The sequence below is a fragment of the Artibeus jamaicensis genome, unplaced genomic scaffold (genome assembly GCF_021234435.1).
Source record: "Artibeus jamaicensis isolate MK-2021 breed Jamaican fruit bat unplaced genomic scaffold, CSHL_Jam_final contig_452, whole genome shotgun sequence".
Classification (NCBI taxonomy): Eukaryota; Metazoa; Chordata; class Mammalia; order Chiroptera; family Phyllostomidae; genus Artibeus; species Artibeus jamaicensis.
The window spans coordinates 4,474,001-4,500,075 of NW_026521837.1; the positions used below are offsets into that span (position 1 = coordinate 4,474,001).

Below are 26,075 nucleotides of genomic sequence, written 5' to 3' on the forward strand. Positions count from 1 at the left end.
AAGCGTTCTCTACCTGTAGTCCAGTTAATCTTAGAATCAATGGCATGAAGCTGCTCTGTAATTGACAAGAGTCTCTATCTATAACCAAGAAATTAGTTTCTCTTGCAAAAAAAACCTGTTGACTCATACTTAGATTGATTAGACATGATGGGGCAAAAGTAGGTACAGTTGTGGGTATGCAAAACAATTTATTCCTGTACTATTTATTATTGTATTAATTTCCCTACACACAACTCTAAACCTACTTTTGCCCCACCCTGTATGGCTTTGGCCTTACTAGAAATATGATCTTACTAGGAAATTCTATTAGTTTACTCACAGATAGATTTATTATTAGTATCTACAGTTATTCTAGTTAGGAACTATAGATGTCCACGTGAACCTCATGAGAGATAAGAAAGGCAGCATTGGGACAAGTCTCTAATGCAGAAAGGGTATATATTTTATCTCTAAATTATGCATTTATTAGATTTAGATATCTTCCAGGTACATTATTGAGAATGACACTGGTGTTACATGATAATACAGTGGGAGAAGTAGAAAACACTCAGATGTGGAAATTTAAAGTTGAGGCTCTTTTTTTTTTTATTTTAAAATATTTGCCGAATTTGTTGGATCATACAGTACGTTAACGGGCAAAAAATTAAGGATTTAATGATAAGTAGCATATTTTGTCATGTATAATGCGCAGTTCGTTGCCCAGACTTTTGACGGAAAATAAGGATGTGCATTATACATGGGTAGTGCCTGGATTGCCTTGTATCTATTCCTGTATTTTGTAGTTACTTGTTATGTAAAATTTTTTGTACCATAATATATTAAAAAATAAATGCTAAAATTCCATAATAATATAAAAAACAAGTATCCAAATATAAATAAATAAATAATTGAATTAAAATTTTTAAATGAAAGATATCGTTTCCTGAAAGTTTGGGCCACAAAATGTGGGTGCACATTATACTCGGGAGTGCATTTTACATGGCAAAATACAGTACTCCTTGAATATTAATGTTTGTTTCCATGTAGTAATTCACTCAGAAATGTCTTGGTACTTAAAATTTCTAGCTACCTTCACTTTCAGAGACTCATAAATTCTATTCAGTCCTCATTGAAGTCTATAAATACCTTTATATTTCATTGTCATGTATTATATGCTCTCAGATACTTCCTCCTCCCTTTTTTAAACCAATGGAAAAAATATTTGAACATATATGTGAATAGAATACAGTGATAAATTAAAAACTTGGTGTGTACTCAGTACTACCTAGTAACATGTAGTTGCACACCAACACTTTTCCTTCCTTCTGTCCTTGCATTGGTAAGTCCTTTTATACAAAGGTGGACTGTGATGGGGAGGACATATCACTGTTAAAAAGAGTGGGTTAGCAAAGTTTCTGTTTCCAAAAGAATAGTCAGATCACCCTACTCAAGTCTTGCCCTCGAGCCTAACTCATCTATGGCATTTCCCCAGGACTCTCTCTGCCTTCTCTCCATCTCAACTTTTGCTAATGCTTTGGTTGCCAGTGTATAACCATCTCAACAATCCACTCATTAAAATCCTACCTCATTTCCTTGAAATCTTTATTTTGGTCAGGAAGAAGCCTCTCCTTTCTTACAGGTCTTACTCATGTCTTTGCTATGCAGCTGTTTAACTGATGGTCTTTTTAAAAATTTTTTTTAATTATTGTTCAAGTACAGTTTTCTGTCTTTTACTCCCATCCCAGCCCACCACCCCAAGTGCTCCCCACCTCCTTCCCATTTCCACTGATGGTCTTAACAACAGTCTCTTTATTAGTCAGACTAGATCTTTGCTCCTCTAGCAAAGATTTGGTCTCATTCAGCTCACATTTACTACACTAGCAGTTTTCATATACATTATTTCATTTATGTTCCCAAATTACCCAATGAGGGACTTTCACCAAAAAAAAATTGTATAGTAAACAGTTGAAGGATGAAAGAATAGTTGAATAAATGAATCCTTAAATGTCACTGCTGAATCCTTGAATATAGAAAGTTTAAGTTGTTGCCTATTGTTAGGAAAGTAAATATGCAAAAATAGTGCAAATTTAGCATGAGTGTGTGTGTAATCTGATAATGTTTACTTAGGATATATCTTAACATAAACACATCAGCCACGTAAGCAATATAAATAACCAATCTTATTAATGCATGTGTTGGGAAAGAAAATGGCATTTTTATTCTTTGAATTGATATCTCTGACTGTCTAGCAGATACTCCCATGGAACATTAAGAATATCAGTTTTATAACTGAAGGCAAAAAGAGTCTGTATAAAGTAAGTGGACTTTGTGTTCACAATGGTGACCAAAGTTCACATTTAAATACTTAACGTGACCTCTCTTATTTGTTTTATTTTATGGGTTTTGTTCTGCTGCATTTTGCATTTGATTCTAGATGAACACTAGAGTTTATTGTCTATTTTAGGACAAAAGCATCTTGGATGTTTAGATGATGATATTAAACTAGGCATTAAGCAACCTGTGGAGTTTATAATTATACACATATACCTAATATGTATATTAAGGCTCTTCACAACTTTGTACGGTGATTTAGGAGAGGGAGTTTAATAAATTAGGAATGCTGAATTACTGTTTACTCTTATTGACTATGACTAAGTGAATAACTGAATTTTCGTCAAAAGAGAAACGAAGTGGACATGGACACTACAGGGAGCTCCCTGTAAACGTGCACTTACTTATACTTGGTGTTTAAGGAACAAGGGTATTTACTTCAGAGAGCAAATTATTGTTTTTATTTTCTGAAATTAAAGGGATTTATTTCTAGAATACAAGTATCCCATATATCATTTAAGCATTAATGTATGTTGTACAGTAAACTCACTACTTGTTTTATAACACAGTACAATTTTAAATCCATGTGTAAATTATATGTTGGCAGATAATTTCTAAGTTTTACAAAGCTCCAATATATTTAAGAACTGTGTAGAGATGAATTTGAAAGTTTAGTTTACCAAAATATCTTTCTGATTGTGTTGGATTCATTTAGCACCATTATCACCACCACACACACAGACATTTGAACTGTCAAATTATAATTGATGTTAAGAAGGTATTAATTTGCTAGAGCTGTTATAACAAGGTCCCATAAATTAAGTGGCTTAAACATCTCAAGTGGCTTTAATATCTCACAGTTCTGGAGGCTAGTAGTCTGAGATCAAGGTATTAGCAACATTTATTTCTCTAAGGTCTCTCTCCTTGGCTTGTATGTAATGCTCTTTTCTCTCTGTGTTCACATGTGTGTGCAAGTGTAAACATGCCTGTATTTCATTTCCCTCTTATAAAGACTCAAGTTATATTGGTTTAAGGCCTGCCCTAATGACCTCATTGCAACGTAATTATCTCTTTAAAAACCTATCTGCAGATGTGGTCAAATTCTGAGGTGCTGGACTTTAGGGCTTCAACATATAAATTGGGGGAAGAAGGGTCACAATTCAGCTTAGAACAAGAAGAGAGGTGGGTGTGTTTCAAATGATTGGATTGCTAAGTACATGAAGAATTGTTTGTTATTAAAATGACACTTACATGACATTTATTTGTTTAACTTAGGAGCTATTTATGAATGATTAACCTACCTAAACCAAGTGGAAATAAAAAGTTAACTGTAGTGTTTAGCATTTATCAAGGACAGGTGACATTTTGCAGGGTAGCGATACTAGTTGTAATGTTGAACCAGTCATGAACTATCATTCTACATGCACAAGACATTGATTAAAGATCTCTTTACCTACCTCATGAGATCGTTCCACAAGTAAAATAAGAAATAAAGTCCCTTGAGAACGTAAATGTGCTAGACAAATCATTATTGAAATTTCTAGAAATAAATCATTTCTGTTCATTGCTGTTTAACTCTAGAACTTACCATGAATATTTTAGTCATTATAAATAAAAATGTCAACTACTTATTAGTAGGAAATTCTGAATGTATTGAGCATTGTCAAATTCAGGAAGTCAGTGGTGATGCACCAGAAAGACGAGTCGGAAAACCTCGCTTTAAGATTCAGCTCTTGAGAGTACTAGCTGAGTTAAACCCATTCAAATTATTTAACCTCTTGAGATTTATTTACTAATTTCTAACAAGTGTATTTACATACAGAGAATCATGTATAAGAAATAAATGTGATAACAATCATTTTGTAAACTATGAATCACTATCAAAACATAAGATGATGGCATATTGTTTATAATATAAATTTATAGTGAATGAGCAATCTGTTAATGAGTTTTGTTAACATTTAAATTGGAACAAGCAGACAGTCTTAATACCTGAGCATGTTATATTTATTTTCTCTTAAAATTAATACATTTTCAATAGATGGTCTACACAAAAGATGGAGCATAGCATCTTCACCAGAAAGGGAGATCACCTTGGTGAACCTGAAAAAAGATGCAAAGTATGGCTTAGGTAAGTCACTGTGGGATTCTTAAAGCCCATACATAGCATTGTCATCAAGGCACAACCTGCTTCTGATCAGAACACTGGCTGCCCACTTGCAACACCTCACCCCATATGCCAGTCAGGAAATACCAAAGATGAAATGCTTACAAGCAATACTTTCACCAGATTTAACAGTCCCATCTCACATGTGTTACCTATTAATCACATTTTCTATGACAGTCTCCACACTGCTGTGTGTCAAACAGGCTAATCATTAGTCACTGAAAACACCAGTATAATCAAGATCTTTTTAAAATGTGCTATTTCACAGGATTTCAAATTATCGGTGGGGAGAAGATGGGAAGACTGGATCTCGGTGTATTTATTAGTTCAATTACTCCTGGAGGACCAGCTGACTTGGATGGATGCTTAAAGCCAGGTACTTTACATTTCAGTAATTTCTTGACTGCTTTACTGTTCGGCACGAATATCTGTTTGCACAGATGTCAGAAGTGGAACTTGGGCAAAACAAAAATAATGGGAGGAGTGACATTTCTAATATATAGAGTGAATTTCTCTTTGTCATTGAAAATACTGGATTGTCTATTTTTACAGGAGACCGTTTGATATCTGTAAATAGTGTGAGCTTAGAGGGGGTCAGCCACTATGCTGCAATTGAAATTTTGCAGAATGCACCTGAAGATGTGACACTTGTTATCTCCCAGCCAAAAGAAAAGATATCTAAAGGTAATACAAATGTTGCTTAGCTGTGTTCTGTTTCATTTTCACAAGAACTTCAATACTTTGGTCAAATAAATTGGATTTAAGCTCATGTCCTTTCTGGACATTTTAGATGTATAGTTCTGATTATTTTAGTTTTATGGGTCACTATAGCTTTTTGATTTATTACTTCTATGATTTTCTGTCTCATTCCTCTTTAGTAATACAGTTGACCCTTGAACAACCCGGGGGTTAGGGGCAACAACCACCCACACAATTTAAAATCTTTGTCTACCTTTTGACTCCCCCAAAACTTAAGTTTTCTCCACTTAGGGGATTGGTTCCAGAGCCCCCATGGGTACCAAAATCCATGGAAGCTCAAGTCCCCTTTATAACATGGCATAGATCAATGCATACAGTTGGCCCTCCACATCAGCAGGCACCCAACCACAGGTCAAAAATAGTACAGATATTTATTGAAAAAAAAATGTGTATAAGTGGACCCATGCAGTTCAAATCTGTGTTATTGAAGGGTCAGCTGTTTCTGAATAAAAATGGATTTCCTATGCAAAATTGAGGGCATTAAGTATTGAATAAATTCTCCTGAGGACTTGTTTTCCATCACTTAGACCAAATTAGAAATGAAATTCTTTTTCATTGCCTATGTAATATAAAACACAACAGATAAAAACATGACATCTATGAAGGCCTATTCTGAACCAGATTATAAAAAGGAAAGGAAAACAATATACTAGCAATTTCATAATAATACCATTACCTTTTCAGTCTCAGTCCCTGCCATTGGCATGTTATGGGGGAAAAAAACACTTGACAAAGATCAGATGACTGAAGTTTGAGCCATGCCTGAGTCACTTAGTAGCTTTATGACATAAGTCCTCTTGAGCCACAGTTATTTTTTTCTTTAAAGAGGAGTCGATCTCGGGCCTGCCTTGTCTGCCTGGCACAGAGTTGTTATGAGGATCACGTGCAGGGCACTGTTTGTGAAAGAAGCACTCATTGCACGTGCAGTCTAGTCCAGCACAATGCAGTGGGCAATGGGAAGGACCACAGAGTCTCCACCACTTAGCACTATGTACCTGCAGTAAATCGCTTGAACTTGCTAAGCCTCACTGTGCTCACATATCAAATGGTGAATATAAAAGTGCTTATGTTGTAGACTGAAAATTAAGTAAAATAATGCATGTGAAGACTTAGCATATTGCCTGGTAATATTAAGCACTTAAATGTGAGTTTCAGCTGTCATTATTAACAGTATTTTTTCAAAAATGTTAATGTGCTAAATACATGTGAATTACTTTGATTCCAAAGATACTAGGAAAACATAAAATAATTAGTAATATATTAGCTAAAAATCAAGTTTAGATGAAAATGACTATTTTCTTCTTTTAGTCACTAAATATTGTATATATATTGTGTGTAGTATGTATAGTATACATACCATACCATATATATTGTGTTATATATAGTATGTATGTATATAAATAATATTTTCAGCACTTGTTTACTGTGAACAAACACAACAGGTAACTACACCACCACTGCCCCAAAGAGCCTTCTAACCTTATTGTAGTCTAGGTCTTTGGCAAAGGAAGATGATTACAGTTGAAAATGTAGCATATCTCTGGTTTTAAGCAACCAAGACCCAAAAAAGTAGAACATTGAGTTCCATTACTCACCATTATTCTGGAAAAAGAAATATGAATTCAGAAGAAACTCATTTTGTCCTTGAATAAAGTCCTAAGACTTCCATCTGAATTTTGTTTGTGATAGTTGTTTTATAGAAAATCTATTCATTCATTCAGCAAATATTTACCAAGTGCCTATGACATACAAGACACAGAACCTCTACCCTCATGACACTTTACCAGGGGGCACAGCTGCAGACGGACTCTAACTGTGATAGATGTTAAGATGAAGTCCAAGCACTTAACAGAGGAACCTAGAATGGAATCTATAAAGCTTTCTTCTCAGCAGACTTTCATGTGGTTATTTTATCTTTTACTATCTGTTCTCAGTAAAGATAAAAGCATAATGTTAAAGTATAGTTCTGTGGGGTTGTTCCTTCAGAAGGCCGTATTAATCTTTTCTCAGCGTGGAGCTATACTGTAGTGTAACTTGAAAACAGATAAAACTCCAAGAACATAGACCATTACCAGTACCTACCTCAGGCTATTGCTCTTAGTTATCAGTTAGCAGAGGTCTTTATTTTTTCTTCCTGTTTGCCATTTTTTTAAGTTATAGAATGTGTCCTAGTTTATTTAAATGAATCCATTTTATACAGAAACCTATGCAGTAAAAACCAAAAGTCTCCTTTACAAACAATTGGAAAGGACATATGGACAACAGCAGGGGGGGGGAGGGGAAGGGAGGCAGGAAGGACTGGGTGGGAGGAGGAGGGGAGGGCAGAAAACTGTACTTGAACAATAATAAAAAATAAAATAAAGTAAATCACAAAACATATTACAGTTAAAAATAAAGTTTGCAACCTGAAAATAAATAAAGTCTCTTTTACCCTGTTTCCTAAGGAAATTATTTGGTGTGTATGTAGCCTTATATATATGTTGTAATTTTTAATAAAGAATAGTACATATACATACATCCATATATACACTTTTTAAACTAAACTACAATTATTTTTATACTCTGAATATCAGTCTGTAACTTATTACTCAATATATTCTGGACATGCATGAATATGTATACCTTTTTGATATGGCATTACATTTTATGTTTCTGGGAATATCAAAATTGATATAATTTTTTCTTTTGTTGTACATCCAGGTTAGCTAGAATTATAATTCATATGCCTCTGCAACAAATACACTTGTTTACATACCATTGAAAAATGTACATGTTTCTAGAAGTAGATTGAGTATGCACAGTTCAATTTTTGACAAATGCTACCAGTTTGCCCAAGTTGTATTAGTTTATAGTCAACCAACTAGATAATGACAGTGTTCTTCACACCATCAGTGGTGTGAGAAATTATCATTCTCATTTTTGTCAGACAAATAGGTAGAAAAGTTCATTAAACTGCATATCCCTGATGAACAATGAGAATGTCTTTTCATATATTTATTAGTTTTGAGGATTTTACTCCTAGTACTCTTGTTCAATAGGGGTTCTAAACTTTTTCTTATTGACTTAGAAATTCTTTGTATATTAAAGATATTAAGTCTTTGATTAATTTTGTTATTGTTCCAAGTATTTTCTCTGAAGCTGCTCATTACTCTTCAGTTGTTCTTGACTTTGATTGCTTCATAAAACTTTTAGTTTCTTATAAATTTGCACCTGTAATTCTTTTGCAAATGTCCCAGGTGGTTTGTGTCTTACTTAGGAAAGCCTTCTTAAGTGCCTTTTGATAAGACCTGTATATAAAATATGTGGAGTTATCTTTCTTAATAATAACTTGGAGTCCAAAATATGCACTCTGGTATGGAAATATAAGATAAATATACAAATAACCATTAAACAAACAAAAAAAGCAAGAAATTTTGAAGGCCCCAATTAGTTACGAAATCAATAAAGTCTTCACAGAGGAGACACACTTGAAATAGGTAGAAATGGGGAGTTAAGGTGAAGTGGGTACACATTTCAATAAAAATTGCCTCAAGAAGGACCAGAGGGAGGAGCAAGGAAACAGAAAGCATCTACTACACTTGCTGGGTTCTTGTCACCAGTGCAGGCCCAGCTGAGGTGTGGTATATGTGATGTCCTGCCTAAAATCCACCCACCAGTCCTCAGGGAACATTGTGCATGTATGTAAGCACAGGCATGTGTGACACTAACCTGTTGTTTTCATTTTGGGTTTTGACTTTTAGTGCCTTCTACTCCTGTGCACATTGCCAATGGCATGAAAAATTACATGAAGAAAACTTCCTACATGCAAGAAAGCGCTATAGATTCTTCTGAGGATCACCGCTGGCCACGTGGTACCTTGAGGCACATCTCAGAGAGCTCTTTTGGGCCGTCTGGGGGTCTGAGGGAAGGAAGCCTCAGTTCTCAAGATTCCAGGACTGAGAGTGCCAGCTTGTCCCAGAGCCAGGTCAATGGTTTCTTTGCCAGCCGTGTAGGTGACCGAACCTGGCAAGAATCCCAGCAAGGCAGCCCTTCCCCTTCTGTGGTATCCAAAGGCCCTGAGAAGAAGAGGACCTCTACTGACAGTAACCAAAGCAAAGCTAGAAATCCAGGCGTTTCTGAGGCAACAGATTACTCTGATCGTGGAGATTCAGACATGGATGACGCCACTTACTCCAAGAGTCAGGATCATCAAACACCAAAAAAGGCATAGTTTAATTTGAATCTTTTTTTTAATTTAATAAACAACAGCAAATGTATTATAGAGCAGGACAATCTGCTATGATCTACTTACATTATTCTGGAAAGGAGGAATGATTTATCTATTATGCTATTAACTGCTACTGCATTTGATGCTAACTTTCAGAGGAACTAGCAGCTTTGAATACTAACTCTAAAATGGCTATTATTCTGGGAACTTGTTCCCTGATAACACAAAGGAATTTAATAATCAGATTATGATTGTTTTCTGCATGTCATTTATCTTTTGCACACTTTCTGTTATGAGAGAATATCTGAAAATTATTGTTCTTAAATAGTTCATGGAATAGCCAGGTAGTTGACTTTATTATAGATAACCTAAATTCTTGTGAAGTTCTGATGTGTGGCAATAAGAGCAACAACGTAGAAAAATTGCTCATTTTCTAGAAATGATACAAATTTAAACTCAAATTTATAAGCAAATTCAGAATAGAACCTTAAGCCCTTTTTTTTACTTAAAAACCAACATTCTTCATAAGAGGATTATGTCCTTATAAATGAGATTCAGCTATTATGCCTATGTTTATATTGGATTTGTAAACATAAGTGAAGTAAACATGGAGCCTACTCATCTTAAAATCTTCTAAGTGAAGAGCTCCTGCTTAATACATTATTGATTTTTTAAAGGGAATGGGAATGCTTTCCAAAATGCTTTGGGTGAGGGTTATGTAAAGCCAGATCTGACCTGGGTTCTGGGCTTCCCTCTGCCGAGTCTAGCTGTTTGACTGGAAGCAAACCCTAGATGCCGGTTTCCTCAGCCATGAAATGTGAAGCGTTGGATTGATGATCTAGGAGATCACTTCCAACTCCCATGATTTTTTAATCTACTGTATCCCTCAAGATCTTATTTTTTCTTAATTTTTCCCAAAAATACATAGTGAATCATCACGTAGTAATTCCTTTTGAGTCTAACAAGAAATCCTTTTGTTTTTTTTTTCTTTGTTAAGGAATCTTCCTCCTCAATGAATACATCCAACAATATGAATTTTAAAACTTTTCCTTCATCACCTCCTAAACCTGGAGATATCTTTGAGGTTGAACTGACTAAAAATGAGAACAGCTTGGGGATAAGTGTCACGGTACTGTTTGACAAGGTTTTCAAATGTTTTCTCTTCTCCATTTCCAGCAGCCTATTGTATTCCAATTTATTATTGAACTATTTTGCTTCAAGAGCAAACTTGTCAAGTACTTTCAAAATCAGAAATTGAACCATATCTTAAAACTTTTTTAAAAACTTAAGTTTGCTAGTCACTTTTTACTATGGTTACAAGATACTAAACCAATGCTACCTTCCCCCCCATAGGTTTCATGCTTGCTTAATCTGATATAAGACTTGGAAAATATAAAATTAACAAGTATGTTTTATATACATTTGATAGGTTCTGCATGAACATGGAATAATACATTTTAACAATTCAAGTCTACTGTATATGCCCTTTCCATAATAACTCTTAATTTGTAAACATGATTAGTATTTTAAAATTAGTTTCCCAAGGAATATATGTATTTTTAAGGTAGTTATAATATGTGCATAGACTACTTGCTAAAATTACTTTAAATTTTTTTAATGAATATACTATACCCTAAATGATAACAGTATCATTTATGGTATTTGAAGGATATTGGTTATGAAAAACAATTTAGAAACATTGCAGAAATGGAACTACTAGTATACTGATATCAAAAAGAAGGTATAATTGTCTAGCACTTATTAAAATATTATAACTCTTTTTTCCTTTTGCCCTTAACTTCTTCAGAATTTTATTATCTTCCTACTGTGAAGGGAAATAAAACCTGTATATCCACATGAGAGGGAGAGTCTACTCATTATCTGTCATCTGCACTATAAGCAAACTTCTCCACTAAAATCTTTCAGAATGAAAAAACAGTTTTCTCTGACTCGTGAAATTTGCTTTCAGATTAGCAAATATGATCAGAAGTATATTATTCCATATGCTACTTTTTCTGTTAGTTAAGTTCTCACACTAATTTTACATGGATGGATTGTGCTTTCTGACTGCTCATAATGCATGGTGTAGCTTTACAAAGGAAAAATTATTCTTTATATAGTCAGTATCTGGCATGTAATTTTCTGAATAAAGAGTTTTCCTAAAAAGCAACTGCTTTAACATTTGGAAAACTTATCTAGAAATATTGCTGGGTTTTGAAGTAACTGCATGTGCTGACATGCTGCAGCTGCTTTCGCTGATAAATTGAATGCTTTCTGGGTCTCAGATTTGAAAAATGGAGTGTGAACCTTTTTGTATTACAAAATGTTGCTTTATTTGTCTCTTTCCACTTAGGGAGGTGTGAATACCAGTGTCAGACATGGTGGCATTTATGTGAAAGCTGTTATTCCCAAGGGAGCAGCAGAGTTGGATGGTAGAATTCACAAAGGTAGAGTATTTATGTGTGTGTGGGAATTACATACAGGATTATCGCTGCAACTACACTAGAAATTAGAAAGTTAATAAAGACCTTCAAATTATTTGTAATATAAAATAAGGATATATACAATTATTAAGGCTTCAGCATTAAAACACTACTTGATATCATTCCAAAACTGCTTTTTTCCAGCTCATTCTCTAGTATCAGAAACTATCTTCACAGTGTTTTATACTTTCTAAGATGCCAATTATCAGAGAAGGGAGTGGAATAGTGCCCTTAGAAAAACACTGACATCTACATTTCTAATAAGAACTAACCAGGTTAGTTCCCTCCAACTGTTCTACGTTTGTAGTTCAATTTATCTTTTACAATGATTTAAATCAACTTCACAATATATATATATATCTTGTTCTAAAATGTATCTAAGGTTAGACATCCAGTCAAGATGGAGGTGTGGGTAAACACGGCTTGCCTCCTTGCATAACCACAGTAAAAATTACAACTAGACTGCAAAACAAATATCACCCAGAATCATCAGAAAATCGAGTTCTGTGGAAGTCCAACAACCAAGGAATTAAAGAAGCCACATTCATCCAGACGGGTAGGAGGGGCAGAGATGTAGAACAGCCAGTCCCAAACCCACATGTGGTGGATAAAAATTGGGAGGGATACTTCAGGAGTGAGGGATGCCAGCCCCACACCAGACCACCCAGCCCAGGGTTCTACCTTCTGTCAGGAAGGTAAGTCCCCATAACTTCTGGCTGTAAAAAACAGTGGGGGATGGGGCGGTGCAAGAAACTTAAGGATTCTCAGAAGTCTCCTCTTAAAGGGCTTGCAACAGACTTAGAACTTCCATATACTTACTACCTCTGGACTTCAGTACCAGGGCAACAGCTGGAAGGGCACTAGTGGCATATGGAGAGAAATTGTAGTGTTGGGTATCAGGGCAAGTGGCAGGGGCCCTTCCCAGATAAAACTCCAGAGGCCAGGCAGTGGCACTGGCCCCTCTCTGAGTCCCCGCACACACACATACACAGAGGGGCAAAATGGGTTGTCCACCCTGGTAATTACCTAAGGCTCTGCTCCATCTAACTCACCTGAGTACTTCTGTACAAGGGACACACTGCTAAGACAGAAAGTCAAAACAGCTCTACCTAATACATAGAAACACAGGGAGGCTGACAAAATGAGGAGACAAAGGAATATGGCCCAAATGAAAGAACAGCGCAAGTCTCCAGAAAAAGAATTAAACTAAATGGAGATAAGCAATCTATCAGATGCAGAGTTCAAAACACTGGTCATTAGGGTGCTTAAGGAACTCATTGGGTACTTCAACAGTACAAAAAAGACCCAGGTAGAAATGAAGGTTATACTAAGTGAAATAAAAATTTACAGGGAGCCAACAGTGGAATGGGTGAAGCCAAGAATCAAGTCAATGATTTGGAACAGAAGGAAAAAAAAAACTATTCAATCAGAACAGCAAGAAGAATTTTAAAAAAAAAAAAACAAGGTTAGGCTAAGAGCCTCTGGGACAAGTTCAGACACACCAACATTAGAATCATAGGGTTGCTGGAAAGAGAAGAGGAAGAACAAGAAATTGAAAACATGTTTGAAAAAATAATGAAAGAAAAATAATACAAGTCCAGGAAGCACAAAGAGTCCCAAACAAGTTGGATTCAAAGAGGACCACACCAAGACACATCATAATTAAAATGCCAAAGATTAAAAATAAAGAAGAAATCTGAAAAACAGCAAGAGAAAAGCACAGAGTTACCTACCAAGGAGTACCCAATAAGACTATCAGCTGATTTCTCGAAAGAAACTTTGCAGACCAAAAAGGGCTGGCAAAAATTTTTCAAACTGATGAAAAGCAAGGACATACAACCTAGACCACTCTCTCCAGCAAAGCTATCATTTAGAATGGAAGGGCAGGTAAAATGCTTCCCAGACAAGGTGAAGCTAAAGGAGTTCATCGTCACCAAGCCAATCTTATATGAATTGTCAACAGAACTTAAACATTTTAGAAAAAGAAGATCAAAACTATGAATGTTAAAATGATAATAAATTAACAACCGAATCTAAAAGACTAAGCAAATAAGCAAAGCAAAAACAAAATAATAAATATGGACATGATTCAGAGGGTTATTGGTTGAGAAGGGGCAGGGGGAGAAAGGGGGAAAGGTGCAGGGATTAAGAAGTACAGATTGGTAGGCACAGAATAAGTACGGGGATGTTAAGAAACAGTATAGGTAATGGAGTATTGGTAATAGAGTAGCCAAAGAACTTATATGTATGACCCACAGACATGAACTAAGAAGGGGAGTTGGTGGAGGGAATAGGGGTATCAGGTAGAGGGAGTAAAAGGAGGAAAAATTGGGGCAAATATAATAGCAAAATCAATAAGATATGTTAAAAATTAGTAAATAAAATAAATTAACAAAAATATAAAATAAAATGTACCTAAGATTAGCCGTAGAATTGGGAATGACAGTAAATACATATTAAGAAACTGTGACACAATATTAACCGTAATTTGTCTGAGTCTCTCCTCAACAAATTAATTGATACAAAACAATCATAGGGTATCAAAGAACATGGTTGTATTTTATGATTTGCTTCTTTCAAAATGACTGCCTAATTTATAGGTGACCGTGTCCTAGCTGTCAATGGAGTTAGTCTGGAAGGAGCTACCCATAAGCAAGCTGTGGAAACACTGAGAAATACAGGACAGGTAATAGATCATTGTACCAAATTTTTAAGATAGCTTCAAAAACATAATGTGTGAGATCTCCAAATTTCTTAGTCAAGAAACCAAGCCTGATTTATACACATATTGTAGTATTTTTTCCTTCCAAATTAAGAAGCAAGTACTACGACAAGATTTGGGGTTTTTTTGTTATTATTGTTTTATATGTGGGAAACTGGCTTTCTGTGTCATATTTAGCCCTAATATTACCAGACATCTGCCAGGAGAAATGATGGAGATTACATTTTTTTCATCAGCATCTACAAATATCTATTGATTTTAATTCTTGTCATTCTTTATCCCAAAGGCTAAATTTATTTATTTTTTGCTCAGTTACATTATGAGTTAGGGAGATTACCACATTATTTATAATAGTCTAAATATTATACTACAGTGATGATTTTATTCTAATAAAGTTTTCTATAATATGTTTATAATTTTTATAATAGAACATTTTCTTTTCATCATTTTTTCTTTTATATAGAAAATAATAAAAACTTGATTTTGAAGTTTTCAATCCCTTGCTTCTGTCCCTTGTTTTTTTTTTTCTACCTATATTTTGGTAGACCAGGTATTTACTTAACATGATTTTATACTTTCAATTATACAAAGTCCTGAAGATTTATGTACTTTCTTATAATTATTTTTAGTTAATAAAGTGCTTTTTCATTTGTCCAGTTGGTCCATCTGTTGTTAGAAAAAGGACAGTCTCCAGCATCCAAAGAACATGTCCCTGTAACCCCACAGTGCACTCTGCCAGAATCAGATGGCCAAGGTCAAGTCCTTGAAAAAATGATGAAGAAAGTTACTCCTGTCAAAGACTACAACTTTGTTACTGAAGGTCAGACCTTGGGACACTTGCAGTCTCAGCTTTCACTTATTCCTGGCATACCCAAACTTTGAGTTTTACATGTTGGATCACAATTCATGCCTCTAATTACTCTTGTCAAGTGTATAGAATCTGATGCAGCACTACGCTGAATTTTTTAAAAGACGTTGTAGGTTTTAGAGTCTGAAAGACTTTGGAAAATGAAGTCATGCATGAAACACATTATCATATACTAGTACCTGAAATAGCTGTAAAATTCAAAATCATATTTATAAGGGAAAAATATAAAAATATATAAACAATTGCTGAAAATGGCTTCAAACACACTGAAACCTTGATGCCTACATTTTCTGTAGTTCCATTTAACTCTATGGACTTGTCAAGCTGACCCTAATCCTGAGCCGAAAGTAACCTAGTAGATCCCAGATACTGGTCTTAGAAACTTTGACAGCCCTTGGACATACTACTAATTGGTAATAAAATAAGAAAATTAAGAATGATATAGTAGTGAGTTTGTCCTAAGGTCAAATATATTCATAATACAGAACTGTCCTTTATTCTCAAATTCCATTTATCTTGCTTTTCAGGGGCATAAATGCCATTTACTTTATAAGTAATAGTGGTGGTATATAGTCATTGTTTATTTTTTATTTCAAAAACTTATTTCATTACACAAATGTCAGCAACTCTGAATTAGTCCCCAAAATAAGGATGAAAAAGCAATCCAGCCTATATTTTTTCTGATTATGAAAGTAAAATTAGTATACCCTCTTGATCTCACTGCCCTATATTCTTTATTATTTCTAACGTTCTTTCTTTAAATATCTTTAAAAAATTATTTTCTAAGTATTGTTTTTGATATTTTTTTGTTGTTGAAAAATTTAACATTATGCATAAACTGCATAATGTTATTGCGGTTTACTGGATTGTCTTACACTCTCCCAGAACATGAGGATGCCATCTTTTCCATGCCCTTCTCTAACATTTGTTTTGCTCTTTCCACTTCTCTCTTATGGTATTCCCGAATTTCTCCTATTCTTCTCCTCTCCTGTGATTTTTTTCTCCTTTTTGTGTCATTCTACAGTATTTTAAAACACATGGAATTAAAGTATAATTTCATTTCAGAACCTTCTTTTCAAAATCCCTGATTTCAAAATCCTCTTTTCTGTTCAAGCAGTTAATCATGCAGTTTAGTTTTTCATTGAGAAGAGAGTATGAAATAGGATTTGATCACAGAATAAGAGTGCAATAAGTATATAAAACTGTCAGTATGGTGGGAAAATGGGCTTTTAAAAATGTGTCCAAAAGTATGACATTTTTATGTTTATATGTATACATAGCATGTTTTTTTTTGCAGAGAACACATTTGAAGTAAAATTGTTTAAAAATAGCTCAGGCCTAGGGTTCAGTTTTTCTCGAGAAGATAATATTATACCTGAGCAAATGAATACCAGCATCGTAAGGGTTAAAAAGCTCTTTCCTGGGCAGCCAGCAGCAGAAAGTGGAAAAATTGATGTGGGAGATGTTATTTTGAAAGTGAATGGAACCTCTTTGAAAGGACTGTCTCAGCAGGTGAGCCCCCAGCATTTGAAGTGTATCATTTAAACAGTGGGAGAGGTGGGCCTTTCAGAATGATTTGGTTATGGTGGTTTAACTGTGGCTTCATTTGTCATTTGTGGTCCCCCCACCCCTGCCCAGGAAGTTATATCCACTCTCCGAGGAACATCTCCAGAAGTATCCTTGCTTCTCTGTAGACCTCCACCTGGTGTGCTACCAGAAATTGACCCTGCTCTTTTGGTGAGACCTATGAAAAGTGATTTATATTTTTGTAGAATATCATTGGAGTGATTAATTCAGCTATAGTGATTTCATCTTTGTGTAATCTCCTGGGTTTTATCTTAGTTACTTCAGCTAAGATTACTATCTTGTGTGCATCACTTGACCTCTGAGTCCATTCTGTATTTGTAATATAAAGTAATTTAATATACTTTCTCTCCCTTCCAGTCCTAGAATTCCAGGATTCTGGGATTTTAGAAATTTGTTTTCCAAGCATAAGTAGAAACAGACATAAAATAATGGTTACAAAACCTTATGTTTATTTCTTTGTTGAACCAAAATTGGAAACATAATCCTCTTTCTGAACGGATAAAAATGAGAATTATTTAAGATATTTTTGCCTTTATTTTTAATATTGAAATCATAGAGTAAGCATTACAGTAGTTGTTCATTTCCCTTTCTTATGTCAAGGAATAACTAAGGGATCCAAAATCTATTTTGATGGTTATTTGTAAATTGCATACTGCTAGGTAAGAATCCATACATAGATGAATAATCATGCAACTGAAGAAAGACAGCCTTTGTCCTGTCTACTTAAAATCATGTTCCATTCCCAGTGAACATTACTCCTGGATATGGCAGACAGCAGTGTGTGGCCACAGAAACTTTCACCGTTCGATCAGACAGAGGGGGTGTGTTAGAATGATATCGATAGGAAAGTAATGTTTCTGTAAGGTGCATTATAAATAGCATTTGAAGAGACGACATTGATTTGGGTCACCAGTTGGGAACTGGTGGAACTCTCTTGATGAAAGTATCAATATATAAATTGGTACAATCTTTCTGGAAAGCAATTTGAAAATATTTAACATGGTCTTTAAAAACATCCTATGGGTTGATTATAGAAAATTCTATTTCTACTATATAGAAAATTACAAGGAAATAATGAGAAACTCAACTGAAATGCTACATACAAATAAGTTCTCCTAGATTTCTGTTAATAGTGTAAAGCTTTCCACTAGGAGAATGCTGAAATAAATTAATGGGATAGCTACCTGTGGGACTATTTATTATACAGTTTTATGCAGTTATTCAAAGCATATGTAAAGACCTCAGAAAATACTCATAAAAACCTAAAGTTAATATAAGTTGTCACATTCTGGTCTCTTTTAACATGTCCATTACAGACCCCGCTACATTCTCCAGCACAAGTACTTCCAAACAACAGTAAAGACCCTTCTCCACCTGCCTGTGCAGGGCAAGGCAACAGCTCAGATGAAAATGAAATGTCTGACAAAAGCAAGAAACAATGCACATCCTCATGCAGGAGAGACAGTTACAGTGACAGCAGCGGGAGTGGAGAAGAAGACTCAGTGAAAGCTCCAGCAAAGATACCAAACATGAGCTGGAGTTCAGCTTCGCATCACACCCCAAGCAATGCAGCATCACAGGCACAAAATCAACATGAGGCAACCAGAAGTCAAGAAGACATCATTTGTACCATGTTTTACTGTCCCCAGAAATTACCCGATAAACCAGGACTTGAACACAGGTATTGTCAATATTTTAATGCATTGCACTCAAAGCAGCTGGTTGTTGTCAGTACCAGGAGCAGCAAGCCACATTTCTCTAAGAATGAAGCGTGCCTATGTGGGAACCTCTCAGTGATTAAGTAGATGGTGGCTCTGTTGGCTGTCTAACTATTTTGACTGACAGTTTCAGCTAGCAAGCTACTAAGCTCTCTAGGCATTCAGTCTGAGCCTTGCTGCTCTCTTCAGCATATTTACTAAAAATTGGGAAAGTTGTTTGTATTTCACCATCATTCATTTTACTTAACAGAAAGAGAATAAACCTGTTAAGACAGTGATGAGGTGGAAGAGTAGAGAGTAGAAATATGAAGGGGAGAGATTTCTAGCCAAGATGGAGGTGTAGGTAGATACGCTGTGCCTGCTCACACAACCAAAAGAAGGACAACAACAATTTAAAAACAAAAAACAACCAGAACTGACAAAATCAAACTTATGGAAGTCTGATAACCAAGGAGTTAAAGAAGACACACTCATTCAGACCCGCAGGAGGGGCGGAGATGGGTGCGTGGAGAGGACTCGCAGCAAAGCGTCAGTGGAGGACTAAGGTGGGCAATGCAGCAGCTGGTGGACCCAGCACCAGATTGTGGAATGCAGCGTGCAAGGCTGCAGCTGGCCGGAAAGACTGTGGTGGCAACTGGTGGAGTGGGTGATCCCCCATTCATGCACAGATAATCCAGGAGGAACAATTGGGGAGCAAGACAGACCTAGCTCCAGCGCAGGGAAATAAAGCTTCAAACTACTGATTGAAAACACCTGTGTGGGGGTTGAGGCGGCAGGAGGAGAAATTCCCTCACAGGAGAGTTTGTTGGAGAGACCCACAGGGTCCTAGAATGCATACAAACCCACCCACTCAGGAATCAGCACCAGAAGGACCCAATTTGCTTGTGGGAAGCAGGGGAAGTGACTGAAATCCAGCAGAGAGCGGAGCAAGTGCCATTGTTCCCTCTTGGAGCCCCTCAGCATCACCAAGCAGCGATGTGGTGAACACTGCCGTGGTGAACACCTAAGACTTCACCCCTCACTATGTAACTATGTAACAGGCACGTCAAGACAAAAAAAAATTTCCCCAAACAAAAAAACAGATCAAAGTGTCAGAAAAAATATGACTAAATGACGAAGAGATAGCCAACCTATCAGATGCACTGTGCATCTGTGGTTGAGATAGCCAGCCTATAAGATGCACTCACTATCCATCTGTGTTTTGAACTATGGTTCAAACCACTGGTAATCAGGATGCTCACAGAATTGGTTGAATTTGATCACAAATTAGATGAAAAAATGAAGGCTACAACTAAGTGAAACAAAGGAAAATGTACAGGGAACCAATAGTGATGGGAAGAAAACTGGGACTCAAATCAATGGAGTGGACCAGAAGGAAGAAAGAAACATCCAATCAGAAAAGGCAGAAATAAGAATTCAAAAAAATAAGGAAAGGCTTAGGAACTTCCAGGACATCTTTAAATGTTCCAACATCCAAATTATAGGGGTACCAGAAGGAGGAGAAGAAGAAGAGCAACAAGTGGAAATGTTATTTGAAGAAATAATAAAGGAGAACTTCCCCATTCTGGCAAAGGAAACAGACTTCCAGGAAATCCAGGAAGCTCAGAGAGTCCCAAAGAAGTTGGACCCAAGAAGGAACACACCAAGGCACATCATCATTACATTAGCCAAGATTAAAATGAAGGAGAGAATCCTAGAAGCAGCAAGAGAAGAGGAGACAGTCACCTACAAAGGAGTTCCCATCAGACTGTCAGCTGATTTCTCAAAAGAGACCTTACAGGCAAGAAGGGGCTAGAAAGAAGTATTCCAAGTCATGAAAGGCAAAGACCTACATCCAAGATTGCTCTATCCAGCAAAGCTTTCATTTAGAATGGAAGGGCAGATAAAATGCTTCTTAGATAAGGTCAAGTTCAAGGAGTTCATCATCACCAAGCCCTTATTATATGAAATATTAAAGGGACTTATCTAAGAAAAGAAGATTAAAAATATGAACAGTAAAATGATAGCAAACTCACAATTATTAACAACCACACCTAAAACAAAAACAAAAGCAAGCTAAGGAAACAACTAGAACAGGAACAGAACCACAGAAATGGAGATCAATAGGGGAGGGGGAGGAGTGTGAAGGTACAGAGAATAAGTAGCATAGATGGTAGGTAGAAAATAGGGGAGGGTAAGAACAGTATAGGAAATATAGAAGCCAATGGACTTATATGTACAACCCATGGACATGAGCTAAAGGGGGGGGAAATGTGGGTGGGAGAGAGTATGTAGAGGGCAATAAGGGGGGGAATGGGATAACTATAATAGCATAATCAAAATATATTTTAAAAGATTAATCTTAATATTGAAAAAATAAATATAAAGGGGAGTGGTATGGAGGAAGGGGTAGAGAGTTTGCAGAGCGTAGGCTATAATATAAAAGACTACAGGAAATGGGGAACAAAGAAATAATTGAAAGCATAGAGGTATAGAACAACTACGTCTATACCTCTAATAGTTATTTATACATTTTATTGTTTGGTTATGTCTTTGCATATATCCAGGTCCAATTATATGTATTCAAGTCTTTTCCTATTATATCATGCAAAATAACCATAGGAATTAAGTCTTACTTTTTTTCTATTCTCTTATATTGAAACAAATATTAGGCTTCTGAAAACATTAGCTTCAGCCATGAATTAACAATTAGGGATCAAAAGTATAGTTAACTTATTTTACTGATTTGTGCATCTTCAAGAGCTTCAAAATAGAACCTAGAAGGAAAATAAAAGCTGGTAATGTTAGCACATAACAAGTGTGAAATAAATTCACAGTCCAGAATTCAATGAGAGGTAGCTAGGATCTCAACCTAAAGCAAACATGAACACTTGTTAAACATTTTCTGTTTGTGGCACAAACTTACTATATTGATACTGAAATGTATTTGAAAAAAAAACATTATTTCTTTGTTCCTGTAGTAATCCTCCTTCCCCTTTACCACCGGATATGACTTCTGGGCTACCCGAAACAGAATGTGTTTCCACTAATTTAACAGACAAATATCATATACATCACACTTCTGAACCAACAAGACAAGAAAGCTTGACATCTTTGAAAAATGATTTGGAGAACCACCTTGAAGACTTAGAGCAGGTGAGTTGTTTCATCTGTGTTAAGAAAATTCCATAGTACACACACAATTTCTCTTTAAGGAAAAGACTTTTATTTTACTTATTTTATTTTTTTTAAAGATTTTATTTATTTGTCTTCAGAGGGGAAGGGAAGAAGAGAGGAAGAGAAATATCATTGTCTGGTTGCTTCTTGTGTGTCCCCTGCTGGGAACCAGCCTGCAACCCAGGCATGTGCCCTGACTGGGAATCGAACCGCAATCCTCAGGGTCACAGGTCCACACTCAGTCCACTGAGCTACACCAGCCAGGGCGAAAGAACTTTTTTAGAGTACCTCCATATTCATGCCCGGTAAACAGATAACCTATCTGGTGTGTTTCTGTGCTTAGAATTAGGGGAAAGGCAAAAAGATCTAGGTACAAATCCTGTTTTTACCACTGACCTGCTGCCATTTGGTAGACACCTGCAGAGAAATTACTTAATTCTTCTGAGTATCAGTAGTTTTGGCTATAAAATGGGGCCAGAAACCTCATACAATCGTGGTAAGGAATAAATGGAATAGTATAAAGCAGGGGTGTCAAACTCATTTTCACCAGGTACCACATCAGCCTCATGGTTGCCTTCAAAGGGCCAAATGTCATTTTAGGACTATGTAAATATAACTGCTCCTTAACATAGGAGCAGTTCAGTGAGAGCTCGGTGCTGCCACTAAGTGGAAACAAGGTGTGGGCCAGATAAAACAAAGTGGAGGGCTGGATTCAGCCCAGGGGCTTTGCGTTTGCCACCTGTGGTATAAAGAGAACCTAACTGAGTATTTGCTATTTGCTAAATTCTGATGGATTACCTATTTAATTTTTAATCAGGGTTGAATGTAATTTTTTCACCTTCACACTTGTTTTTGTGTGCTGAAATGTACTTCTTTACATCCTGCAAATTCACTTTGGAAATCAGATTTTCAAGAAAATATCCTTTATATTGATTGAAAGTCAGTATTTTTAATAGTGTTTTTATTATCATGTAATAAATACTTATTGTAGGAAAATTTAAAAACAATAAGCATTTGGGAGTTAATTTTTCCAAATACTTTGTTTGCCTGTAATTGTGTGTGTGCATGTGTATAGCATCTGTACCTTTTATTCTCAACAATAGAGTAAAAATAGTCTTTGAATGATTTCCTTAGAAATCTGTCATCACCCCTGTAAGCTGCAAGCAATCTTGATGTGTCCACCAAAATCATGTTTTAAAAAAAATTTTTATACAACTAAATACATGAAGTTGTGCTATTTAGTTACCCAAAGACTTCATTTAAAAACAACAGCAATAACTTTATTTTGTGGCTCTTGGCATCTGTGTTGGTTGTCTAAATATACATGAAGAATTTTCTGAACCTTCTCTTCAAAAAGTGTTCTTTAATGATCTGGGTATAGCCACTAATGTATCCTTGTTTATTCTGAAAATACAAGAATCAAAGCATGAATGAGTTCTGTCTCAGATGCCTCTAAACAAACACATCATGTTGTATTTAAACCCAACTTTTACTTTGGAGGGCATTCTATCTAGAATCAGGTAGACCTGGCTTCCTCATTTGGAATATATAAGTAACCTTTTAAGGTTAGGTTTCCTCCTCTGTTATTCAATGGAAGTAATAGACATCATTTTGTTCATCTGGAAGGCAGCATTGACATTCTAAAGGAATCACTGTTTTCTTCACTTAGGAAGTAGAACTCATCATTACTCTAATTAAATCAGAAAAAGGAAGCCTGGGTTTTACAGTAACCAAAGGCAATCAGAGTATTGGTTGTTATGTTCATGATGTCATTCAGGATCCAGCCAAAAGTGATGGAAGGCTAAAACCTGGGGACCGTCTCATAAAGGTGAGACATTACATGGAATGAACTTGTGCAAATGTGGCCAAAGAGCAAGCCAGGGCTAGAGAAGAAAGAACAAGAAGATTGAGTTAATATAACACTCTGTTTCTGTGTTTGGTTTATGTTTTCCTTCTCCATCTCTTAAAAGTAAAGGCCTTTATGTAGTTAACAGTTCTAGGAATACTTAAAATTATCTTTTTAATTTAGAAGTCCTTGGTTAGAAGAACTAATCTCAGTTAAAGCATTAAACAAGCTATGTTGGGTTTCAGGGACAGAAAGTTTCTTAAATTACTATGAGGATAAATGTCCTAGACTAGCGAAATAATGATGCCTTTTTTAAGTATTTACATTATTATTTTACTTATAATTACTTGATTTCCAGAGGATAGGGAATTACCAATAAATTAGAAACCAGTCTTTATTGTGAATCTTTTACTGACTAATATATATTATATTTTTAAAAGTTAGGGGGATTACTGTATTTTCTTGGCATATTCTCTGTTCCAAATATTATCATCCTATTTTTCCCCTTTTTCATTTTGGTAGGTTAATGATACAGATGTTACAAACATGACTCACACAGACACAGTGAATCTGCTCCGAGCTGCACCCAAGACAGTCAGATTGGTTCTTGGACGAGTTCTAGAGTTGCCCAAGATGCCAGTGCTGCCTCATTTGCTGCCTGACATTACGCTGACATGCAACAAAGAGGAGTTAGGTAATGCAAATTTAAGCTTTCTGCAGTGTGATTTTTCTTGGCAGGATTACAAATAAGTACTCTTAAGGCTAAGGAAACAAATATTTTTATTCACTGAAGGTTTTTCCTTATCTGGAGGTCATGGCAGCCTTCATCAAGTGGTATATATTAGTGATATCAATCCAAGATCGGTTGCAGCAGTTGAGGGTAATCTCCAGCTATTAGACATCATCCACTGCGTGAATGGAGTCAGCACACAAAGCATGACCTTGGAAGAAGCTAAGAGAGTATTAGACATGTCACTTCCTGCAGTGGTGTTAAAAGCAACAAGGTACCATTCTGCAATTATTTGTGGGTTTTGTTTGTATGTGCTTATGCATTTCAGGCTATTGTTTTACTTATGTTCCCTTAAAAAGATTATTAGTGAATTTGTAATTCACAGACTAAACTAGCAGGATTTAATAGTTACGCAGACTTTCTGATAGACAATATATCCTAAGAGCACTTTAAATGGATTAGTGTTTGGATACATGTTTGCAGTTATTAATAGGATGGTTATGACATTTGTCACTTAGGATGGTTTCAGTTGCAAGTAACTGAAGATACATCTCAACTTGGTTTTAAACGAGAAAGGGAATTTACATGGCTAAAAAGATTATGGAGTCAACAGGTAAAATTTCATTAGGCCTCTGGCTCCATTTCCTTGCTGTTGCACTTATTCTCCACCCTGTGTATGTGTTTCCTTCACGACAGTCACATTTCTGTGTCAGCGTAGTGCCTCACATCTCCATACGGCACCGTCCAGGGCGGTCTCCAGTCAAAAGTCTCACCAGTCACTGTGGTAAAGCAAGGACTGTGTGCTGATTGTCTTAGACCCGAAGTAAGGCCAGTCTCTGAATTGACACAAAAGAATATGAATAGATTGATTGGTTTAGGCCAGTCTGGGCACATTCTCAGTGTTGCGACAGTTAGTCCTACCTAAACCTCATAGCTGTAAGCAATGTGGCATAGAATTACCACATCCACTATACCTCATAACAATCTTACATCATAAGAAATGCTAATAGCAACTTTTCTTTCACTTAAAAATGAAATAAATTGGAAAAAATGTATTTATTCGTTTCAAATAACTACAAATGTAGTGGCTTAAACAACAGAAATTTACTGTCTTAATAGTTTTGGAAGTCAGAAATATGAAATGGGTCTCAGTGGGTAGAAAATCAAGGCAGAGCTGCATTCCTGCTGTAGGCCCCAGGAGACAATCCATTTCCGCGCCTTTTCTGCCTTCCAGAGGTTGCCTGCATTGGTCAACCCACGGCCCCCCTCCGTATGCAAAGCCAGCAGTCACAGCACTCCGCTCGTCCTCACATCTCTGCCTGGCTTGCTGCCTCACTTTTCATTTATAAGGAACTCTGTGATTACATTGAGCTCAAGCAGATAATCCAATACCATCTCATCTCTACATCTTTAATTTACTCACATCTGCAAAATCTCTTTTGCTTTGTAAGGTTCAATATTCACAGGTTCCAAGGGTTAGCGTGTACATGTGCAGGGGGAGGAGGTAAGAGGGACCTTACTC

At 36.0% G+C, this 26,075-nt stretch overlaps 1 protein-coding gene across 17 annotated transcripts in view; it reads left to right on the forward strand.

Moving 5' to 3' along the window:
- Nucleotides 1-26,075, forward strand: part of PTPN13 (protein tyrosine phosphatase non-receptor type 13) — a 218,290-nt gene that overhangs the window by 155,080 nt on the left and 37,135 nt on the right. For 12 of the 17 annotated variants that reach the window (XM_053666414.1, XM_053666421.1, XM_053666415.1 and 9 more), the window contains 15 exons: nucleotides 4,352-4,441; nucleotides 4,746-4,853; nucleotides 5,030-5,161; nucleotides 8,977-9,440; nucleotides 10,441-10,587; nucleotides 11,797-11,890; nucleotides 14,527-14,612; nucleotides 15,306-15,468; nucleotides 16,814-17,028; nucleotides 17,155-17,253; nucleotides 18,420-18,784; nucleotides 21,782-21,956; nucleotides 23,647-23,805; nucleotides 24,346-24,517; nucleotides 24,617-24,827. In XM_053666414.1, the coding sequence (XP_053522389.1) occupies nucleotides 4,352-4,441; nucleotides 4,746-4,853; nucleotides 5,030-5,161; nucleotides 8,977-9,440; nucleotides 10,441-10,587; nucleotides 11,797-11,890; nucleotides 14,527-14,612; nucleotides 15,306-15,468; nucleotides 16,814-17,028; nucleotides 17,155-17,253; nucleotides 18,420-18,784; nucleotides 21,782-21,956; nucleotides 23,647-23,805; nucleotides 24,346-24,517; nucleotides 24,617-24,827 (2,680 nt within the window). The remainder of the gene's footprint in view (nucleotides 1-4,351; nucleotides 4,442-4,745; nucleotides 4,854-5,029; nucleotides 5,162-8,976; nucleotides 9,441-10,440; nucleotides 10,588-11,796; nucleotides 11,891-14,526; nucleotides 14,613-15,305; nucleotides 15,469-16,813; nucleotides 17,029-17,154; nucleotides 17,254-18,419; nucleotides 18,785-21,781; nucleotides 21,957-23,646; nucleotides 23,806-24,345; nucleotides 24,518-24,616; nucleotides 24,828-26,075) is intronic. The other 5 variants (XM_053666416.1, XM_053666420.1, XM_037132395.2 and 2 more) reach the window with 2 other exon arrangements.